Raw genomic sequence first — 10,356 nt, forward strand, 5'->3', positions numbered from 1 at the left:
AAATTTATCCTCTGTAAAGCAGTCTTTCAACAATGTTTCATCAGAGCGAGTAAAAACTAAATCCAAAGTATGTCCATCTTTATGAGTTGGTCCATTAACATGTTGTATGAAACCAGCAGAAGTGGTAGCACTTGAGAAACGAATAACATCATATTTGGCAGGATTATCCCAATGAACATTAAAAATCTCCAAGTAAGATTAATTTACCTGGGAGTAGAGACATCTCAGTAACAAATTGTTCAAATTCATATAGAAACATGGAATTGGTAAACCATTTTCAGTAGATGGAAGCGGTCTATGTACAATTACAAAATTAACAGAATGAGAATTGTTGGTAACATGAGCATATTCACAAGTAGTATAAACACTTTCACATTGTTTGATCATCAATTCCATAGGAGTCTTAAAACTACAGCTATCCCACCACCACGATTATCAGAGTTACGAGGTATATTTAAGAAAGTGTACCCTGGAGGGGTACAGAAACCTATAATTACTGAATCAGAGCAACTATCTAGCCAGCTCTCAACAATAATCATTATATCAACGTCATGTGTACAAATATAGTCAGTTAGTTCAATATGCTTATTTCTAGTAGAGCGAGCATTCCATAAGCACACTTTAGTTCCAGACATTATATTAGAGTTGAACTTAGGGAGAGTTTTCAATTTTGTTAGATTTGATCCACTTGGATGGTCAGTATGTCTAACAGGTAACCTTCTGGATACGGTTGTCAGAACTGGAATGGAAGATTCAGATAGTTCAGTGTTCATTTGAAGAGATGATGATGCATTGAACCAGGGTTTTCGTCTTCCTCCTCTTTTTTTTTTTTTTTTATGGGGAATCTGTTGAGCTTTAGTGTCTTTATGTTGCTCCATACTTCAGCAGGTAGATGGGGGTAATTTGTGTTCTTGTCTATATGGGTTCAGAGAAAGAAGTGTATCTGTACTGTAGGAATATCTTGGATGTTGAGAGTTATCAGTAGGAGTATCAGGTGAATATCAAGCAGAAGATGATGGTCCAGGGTTTGGGTTTATATCCATAGACTTCAGGAGTTCAATTTGGAAGGATGCACTTGAGTTCACATCATAAGGAATTCTTGATTTTAGAAATTTCACGTGTTTGAAATTTCCGTTTGACATGTAGACATTATTTGCATTAAAATCTTGAAGTTGAGCATTATGTGCAGTGAAACAGGCATTAACATCTTGATGAGACAGACAAATTGGGCTTGTGAAAACAAGTAGGCCAATTATCAAAGTCACTGGTAGTAAATCCATTGTAATGCATGAAGAGTAATCAATAATCAATAGGAAGTAGGTGAAGCAAAGTCAAGTGGATTCCAATAAGTTCAGTCAAGTGGCTTGGGTAATATGCAAATTACAGGAGTCCACAAATACGGAAACAACTCCACCGGGAGTTGAATCCGGTATCTCATGCACAAAAGAGAATGCGATAGACCACTGCGCCACGAGAACACTTGAACATAATTTTAAAATGTAGGTGACATCAGAGTCCAATGCAGAATTTGACAAAATAATTTGACAAATTTTGAAAAACAAATCCATTTAAAACAGGCAAAATTCCATAAATTTGGAGAAAACAAAGTCACAGAAGTAATCCTGGAGTTTTAACAAATCCACTGACACAAATCAAAGTAAAAACATCAAATTTAAGGTGCAAAGTGCAGAGTGATGTGAAGTGCTGCCATCCACTGGGGCGACTTCAGAAAGACAAAAGCACGGCCCCTGAACACAACATTATGCTCGCACATTATTTCCAGACAAGGAACAATAGCAATAATACTGATAAATCGCCTGGCAATCACTCCACATGCCAACCCAATCTATAGTGCGTTAAGATGATCGTCTATAGTATGATCAGTACGAAAAGTAATTTCTAAAATCAAAAGAACTACTTTTTAGCGGGCATTTTTGTAAGTTACAGAGCTGAAGTTGTGAAAGGGTTGAAAGACTACAATATTATGGCATAAACAAGAATATGTTCGTTTGGTCTATATTTTTATAATCTATACCCTTAAAACCATGCCAGCTGATGGGCTAATAAGCAAAGCTAAAAAACAAATATCCTGTTTCTTATTAGTGGTTATGACGCAAAGGTGAAATAGAACAGTGAATATGGTTTAGTATCTAGATATCTATGGGGCTAGATCTATAGATGAGGTGACCTCAATGTTTATCAACAAAGGCAAGGGACTGGTATCATCTTTATGCTTGAATGAACCCCATGCAGCCACTACACTGTTTAATAGTCTTATTGTGATGTGGCGGGAGTTTTAAAAACACGAGCCCTGAACAAAATATGATGCGCGCGAATACTGCCAGACAAAAAACAATGGAAATTGTGATGATGCGTGCGCATACTGTCAGGCATTGACGTCAGAAGTCACATCATCTATAGCAAAGCGTGTAACCATGAACAATAAGTCAGTATGTATGTTTTTTTCTATTTCAACTACTTTTTTTTTTCCCAACACAGAATCTATCCAAAGTGTGGTCAGTATTACCGAGAGCCGCACATCATGGCGACAATATATTCAGTATAAAGACTCAAACCTACCACATAAACTGGAAGTCCCCTCGTACTTGAAGCAGATTAGAGATTTAGAGCCACCACAGGAGCCCGAAGGGATTATCAACTTAGCTTCCGGTGAACTAGATTATGCCAAATTAGAAAGAAATACACGAATAGTGGTAGGTCTGTCAAAGTATACGGAACAAGATGGCGTAGGACTCATCGGATCTGTGCAGGTGCACATGCCTTTTATGAAAATGGTTATTTACGACCTGGGAATGAGTAAAAATGCAAGAAACCGGGTGAGTAAAGGCATTGTAATTGTCGAAGCATTATTTGCATTTGTAACAACTTTTTCATAAACATCTGATAGTTTATTTTCCATAGCTTATAGTGAGATAATAAAGTTATTGTTTTGATTGTTTCAGGTTAAGCAGCTGTGCAATGTTGATTTACGAAAATTCGATTTCTCTGGTCTACCATCCCATACCAACAAAATTAAAAATAAGGCATGGAAATTACTGGCATTTGTGGTAAGAATACAATATTTAGAGTGAGGCGGGGTGTGTGTGTGTGTGGGGGGGGGTGGTTGGTGAGTGTGCAGGAGGTACACTGTGGGGGTACTTTTAAGTATGAGTCTACATTGTGAGCATATTTCGACATTGTGGGTAATGAAGACATCTGCAAATGGCATTTTAGGGTCTCTAGAGGGGGTAGGGGTATGTCTTAAATATACCATCAGAGTGACACACTCTAAATGCCACCATCAGCCACTATGGGAGTATCAACACACAGTTTCATACCCCCACGATGTATCTTTATACCTATTTATACTCCCACAATGTCATGTTGTACCAATAAACATACAACACACACGAACCCTATGGGGGTACCCCAACAATGTGGCTCAGTGGTTAGGTTTAATAGAATAAATCACATGTTTATCGTCCCCTTCTTCACCTATTTTCAGATTTATATTTTCAAATATTTTTGTTATTTTTCTTCTTTGCTCAAATACTTTGTTTCTAAAATTGTTGTAATGAAAAGACATGTTAAGAAGCTCCTGTTTATCATTTATAAACACATTGCAAACACACTCTTCAAACTAGGGGTAGGGCTTTGGGTAAATAACACAAATATTAGGGGTCTCCCCGGTTTAATGATGTGTTGACAAACACTTTGCAATTGCAATTTTACAAAGAATTGAATGGTAAAAAAATAACATAATAACAAATAATAAGGGCCTTCCTCACCGATTTTGACAAATTCTCGCTTCTGGTGCATTCTGGTAGCAATCACAATCAGGCTCGGTTCATCCAATCATGGTCTGTATAGTTTGCTTTGAAATTGACACCTAAAATGCCGCACATTGCGCGGCATGTAGGCCGATTGTACAAATTTATATTCTGACAAGTACTCTAATTTCCGCCTAATATTGAGAGCCCAATATATATCCCCCACCTCTGTGCGCCATACATAAATTCGCCTATCGCCATTTCCGAATGTTCAAAAAGGTAATCACGCTTCCTCAGCATGTGCAATAAATTTGCATTAAAATTAATCTTATGCTATAGGGATTCTAGAAACACCTAACACGTGGCGCCAATGGCGTGGGTCTATCAAGTTCATGAATTATGCATTAGAATATTTCCAAGCTCATATGTTGTATAATTGAAGACCGAATTAAAAAGACTAGCTTGCGTATGCCGTCCTGACAACCAGACCAAAAATGCCATACTGCGCAGGTCAGCAACCAATCACGGCGCGCCTTTGTCATGACGTCAGACGCAAATTTGTCTCTTTTTAATTCGGTCTTTAATTATAGGTTGTAGCCTCAGCGCTCATCAGCAGCTTTATCGTAGAAGACAAGTTGGAAAACCGTTATGCTGTGGCAATGGGAATGCACATCAAACAAGGTTTAATTTCATGATTACATGAAACCTGATTATCAATGCAAAAACTTTGGCTGGAGAAGTTGAAGCTGACGTTCATGGCGACACTTTGAATGTGCTTATTTGACATCATGGATTGTTTTGTGCAAAATTGGTAGTATTTTGTGCCGCGGCGAGTCAGCAGACCGACTGGCATGCAGGCCTAGCTCGACTAGGCCACAATCATCGTGTCTACATCATATGATCATGATGCATTTGAACTGCAATGTATGGTATGATACGCCTAGCCGCGCCTATGGCCGGCTTCATTGCTGTTCAAATACATGTACTAAAGTATTGCGATTTTCGTTTTTAAGTATTTGCTTCCCCAATTCCCATGCCCTGGGTATGTATGTCAGTTTTGTACATTCTACTGAGTACTGTTGCAATATTTTTGCATGCATACCCATGACCGTTTCAAGACTATGACTGAGAAATTTGCTTTTTGTTTGTTAAGATAAAAATAAAAATAAAATGCAAGAATCATCTTTCCCCACAAAATACTTGGTGTTGATATTGGCCCTTTCGATGCAAGACAAACCACAAATGAAGGAAACAAAACAAAACAATAATGTTTTTGATTTTTTATTCAATTACACATACAAAAAAGAAATGGCCTATGAAAAGACCCCCCTAAATATAATAATATTAATATTATTTTAGTCCTGAATACAAAATATAATAAACAAGCATAAAAGAATCTGATACGAAAATTTGTTACTCTGAAACGTTACAATCGTAATTTTCAGTCAAAAAATCCACGAGAAATGAGAAATTGATACAACTTAGGCCTATATTTAAAAAACAGAAACGGCTGCCTGCATCTGGAACTCTTCATATCTGAAAGTTTGAAGGTCTTATTTCATACATCAGAATTATCTGCAAGATTGCAAGATGGCTTTAGGTGACCGTGGCCCTATTGGCTAATGCACAAATTTAGATTTTCTTTCTATTTAAATAATATGTTAAAGCTTATGCCCTGTAGATTACATTCGGTTCTTGAGATATGGCCTGTCAAAATGGCGCGAAACTTTCTTTTTATCATAATACTAATCATGGCGTGTCCGTCCGTCCCTCTGTCCGCGCGCTATCGCGTGCGCGTGGCTCGCTAACGCGTGCTCGCGGTGCGTATCGCGTGCGCGCGGTGCGATATCGCGTAGTGCGCGGAGTACCGACGGGCGTAGTGCGAGCATCGGAAAGGATTACAGTGTGGTTAATCGTGCAGGTGCATCTCATCGGATCAATCGCGCCATTTTGACAGGCCATATTTTGGTAACCGAATATCCGATTAAAATAAAATGTTCAGTCTTGTAATCAGGAGAGAAGCTAGCATTATAAGTGTCTCCTTAACTATAACAAAAGGTGCCCACTGGTATCTTGGAGGCATTGTCTTTTTTAAAGACATTTCTTGTTTTGGTCCTATAGCGCTATCGGTGCCCAAAGAGGTACTGATGATTTTTTTTTATCGTACCCTGAATATTTGTACAGTCCATTTGGGTTTTTTTTTTATTTAAATGAAAAACAATAACACTATGCAACTCTGAATTATTATGCTTGATACAAGTTATTATATCTCTAGGGAGCGATGTTAAGAGTCATCGGTACCTAACCGGGCACCGATAGATCTATAATAGTACCAAATTGAACATGGTGCCTTGCTGTATTCTCACTATAGACACGCTTACTTACTGAATTGCAATTAAAGGTGTTACAGATAATGGTATTTTATAATATTTCAAAAGACATTACGAGGGTTGACAATCAAAAAGCCTTAACTCACAAAGGAATCCTTTGTGAGTTAAGGTTTTCTGATTATCAACCCTCGATTACCTTTTTTATTTGTTTCTTTAATTTTACTAGGATTGTTTGCAAGAATTCGGGTCATGCTTCATGGCACATCCCAAAATGCGATTCCGGGCACCACTCAACACATTATATCCGTACATTAGTCAGAGTCATGGGATCTTTAGCATAATCGAGCCAGATCTGACATTATTTGATTCTACACACCCGGCAATGTTAGATTACTTGCATGTACACAAGGAAGACAGAACAAGCACTAGCCACGCACCATTATTATCTAATGATGGATACTTCATCATGATGAACTCAACCGCTTTCTCGCATTCAGTACCAATGCTTAGGACTTGTGCCCTGAACAGGGCGTGTATAAGTCCACGTGATGCATCTTGGAAGGGTGTTAAAACTGCAAAAGACAGATCCAAGAAGACAATACGACATCATTACGATATATCAGCTATTTCCGCAGTTATATACAAAACCTATGGATTATCATGGCTTCCAAACGACGAAATTTACAAGAAATTCAGAAGGATTTATACAAAAATTGTCGAAGGAGACTTTGGTTTGGAACTTATGTGGTCATTTCAGTGTAATCCACTGAAACAAGAATTTAATCTAGCAAAGATAGCGGGGTGATTTGTATAATTATGCTTTTAAGGTTAGCAACTATTTTAAACTGTTGCGAATTGGTAGTTCACACCATCTGGCGAATGGTATTGAGCTTTGGCAAAAATTGCATTGATCATTTCATAGCGAGTGTGTAGACGAATTCAAATATCACAGATATACTTTTGTAGAGGGCTGAAACAGCAACACTCTTGTAAAACGTACACAACTCATTCACAACAATAAATGCAAGTTATCAAAGTATATGATTTGTAGACTGAACTTCGGCAAAACATCAAAGTGTTATTTCTCAATAGTATATTGATTTAGATAATGAAAATCGATGTTTTATGGCTGCTTCGACCAACAATACCTCGTCTACCCTTAAGGCGAGTGACATGGCATTAGCCAGTTTTAACAATCTAACTGGGCAAATGCAGTGTATTTCTCAATAAGAATACATTGAATAATTCCTAAGAAATAAATTAAGGAAACCAATGATCGCATTTATAATCACATAGGTCTTGCGGATCTTGAGTTTAGGCAATGATGTATCAAAATGGGCGTTATGGGATGTTGCAGAAACTTACAAAGCTTATTGTGGTAGTGAATTCGTTTGATCCGCAACTGAAATCATCTCTTTCGATTGCATTCAATATAATATACATCTCTCATTTTTATCATTCTTGAATTTTAAGTCTTTAATTTGTTAGATGTTTCGACTTCAATTACCTGTTGTAAAACAAATATTTTAGTAGTATTTCTGTGCTATCAATCTTCATATTGATTTTTTTATATACAATTTTATATACAATTTCGCTTCTCAGAAAAAAAAAAGAAATCATGGCGAAAATGGAATTGGTAACGTCTTGGCAAACAGAAAAACTTTACTTGGTTTCTTTACTACTTCGGGCTCAAACGCTAGTTGGGCCACTTTTGACATTTTCGCGCATATTAAGCTTGCATTACGTAAAATCGACTTTCATGATTAGCAATTACAATTTTGCTTTTCAGAAAAAAACTAAAGCGGTTACCGCACTGAACCATGGGGCTTTGCCATTTTATATTGTGGTATACCACTTTCACCCGGGGGTCATATATTCTTGGGATATCTAGATATGAAAAGGACCCAAAATAGGAATATTGACCCGAGTCTTATGATGAGTGTCACCCCTGGTGGGAAAAATACTTTTAATACATTCTTTGCTTCCTTCTCTCTCATTTGACACCACTCAGGGGGTTATACCCTTTTGGTATTTCAAGATATGAGAAGGAATGTAGATACCTATATTGTGGATCTTACTGTCCAATTTATAAGCTCTTATCTGACAATTTGTAATGTCTTTTACAGACTATAAAAGTCGCATGCGGGAATCCCGATATTTTAAACAGTAACGGTATTGAAACAAATTTAACCAAGAAGCTATCCACGTTAGTTTTCTAGACTTTACTGAAACCATTTATAACCAAATCAACCTGTAGTTGATTAACAGATTTTAAACTAAAATTAAAAGAACCAGCGTAGGCCTTCTAAATATGAAGTGTTGCAATATAACAATAAACATAATCCGATAACAATAAACATAATCCGATCGTATCACTTAAAGTCCCATTCAGTGATTCCAGCGCAAGTGTAAAAAATTAAAGTTGTTTATAAATTTCTTACAAGTCATTCAGATTGTCAAAAGATAACAGCAGTATTGACAAAGTTGAAACTCCATTCAAAATACATGTAGCTAATTTACATATTGTAGGTATATAAATTACAAATATGCCAAATGCCATCAGGTTAAAAAAAATAACCAAATTCATTTAAAAAAGATCGTACATTTAAATGAATTTATATATAGGAATGATATGCTTATCTAATAAAGAGCTTTGGGGAAAACGACTCGCAAACTATTTTAGGCGGCGAGGTTGGTACCAGGATAAATCACACGGCTTGGTAGAAGTGTCTTGGCCCGCTCGTCTAGGCTAGTCCCTCAGATTGGTAGTTCTGTTCTCCGGCTCTTCATCATAGAATTGGCATTATAGTATGGGCGCTAATAAAAGCTCGCCAGAGAACTAGAGGTTCGACCAGGGTCCTATTAAGGCTTTCAGACTCAGCCATGCACGGATATTATCACACCAACAACAAGACAATCCATTCCAAAACACAATTTACTGGTATTTAAGTTATTTATTACCTTACCACATCGTTTTCATTCCGTTCGTAACTTTATAATAAAACAAACAAGTGAACTGGGAGTATAACAAACTCCATTATCCAAGTTAATAAATGGCGAGAATTATTCTCGCTCTACGGTCTAACCGGTTGTTTCCAAATCTGGACGCACACGGAGATTTTAGAGAGGGTTTTTATCTCTCTGAGTGACTGCTACAAGCTACAACTAAAGCATAGCCACAAGACCTCTGTTAACAAAAGACCATTGTGACGTTTTCCGATGGTCTAATCAGGAGGGCGAAAGTGCATAGGAACAATGCCGGAAACTACGTCACGCATTGTTCGACCTAGGCTACATATTTTTTAACGCATGCGTGTTCGTCAATACAGATTTAGTCTCCACCACCTTCGCAACACGGTACCTGGAGTGTCTGGAATCACACTGACGGCGGAGGAGAATACTAGCTGGTCAGACAGTTTAATTTTATCAAGCATATAATACCTGAACAATCACCGTCATTTGATCGATTTACTACAGAATATATTGTATATTCAAAATATAATTTTAATATTGTAAACCTGTTAACTTATATATTTGTGTACTAAAGTATATAAGGACACGTGAATAAAATCATGTCGAAGACGAAATGGCCGCTAATCCGCCTATTGTCTAGACCATATTCCGAATGAGGGCAGCAGTCTAGGATGCTTAACCCTTCGTGTATATCCCTGATCTAATCGAAATGATATGGGGGAGTGATTTCTCACTCGCGGTGAATGACACCATAATTTTGATTAAATAATAAATGACAATAGAAGGGCACGGGATATAAAATATGTCGTCACAACACTTATTGCATGTATATACAAGGCGTTCCATAAAAAATACCGGGTGAATGAATTTTAAAATAAGTCGAGAAAAGACATCGGAATCAAAAATTTAATGATGCAGTGCGTAGCGCATTTTATTGTGCATCATATACGCACATTTTATTTGATTCGCTTGACTGGTTGCAAAGAAATGAGCGAATGCACAATGCGCGCATCAATACAATTCTACGTCTACTTTATTAATATTCATTAGCTCGTGAATATTAAGTAGGCCCTAAAGCGGCCTTTACTACTCATCATACATACAAGCTTTCATTTTTTTATCGTGCAGTATTTTCAAATTTTAAATTTTTGCAAGAAACAGGTTGTTTAAGAAGAACGAAAAGGATTTCATGGAACAAAATATAAAGCCTATCGAATTGATGCTTGCGTTATGTAATCGCTCATTTCTTCACAATCAGTCAACCGATCCAACTAAAATGAGTG

General features: G+C 37.1%; 1 protein-coding gene across 1 annotated transcript; it reads left to right on the plus strand.

Annotated features, from left to right (window-relative positions):
* Positions 1-321: 321 nt before the first annotated feature.
* Positions 322-6,905, plus strand: LOC140169300 (uncharacterized). Its single transcript, XM_072192560.1, has 4 exons — positions 322-448; positions 2,500-2,837; positions 2,964-3,068; positions 6,327-6,905. Exons 1-4 carry the CDS (start codon positions 322-324, stop codon positions 6,903-6,905), a joined length of 1,149 nt encoding a protein of 382 aa, XP_072048661.1.
* Positions 6,906-10,356: the final 3,451 nt, after the last annotated feature.

This window comes from Amphiura filiformis, chromosome 1 (genome assembly GCF_039555335.1).
Source record: "Amphiura filiformis chromosome 1, Afil_fr2py, whole genome shotgun sequence".
In the NCBI taxonomy this organism is placed as follows: domain Eukaryota; kingdom Metazoa; phylum Echinodermata; class Ophiuroidea; order Amphilepidida; family Amphiuridae; genus Amphiura; species Amphiura filiformis.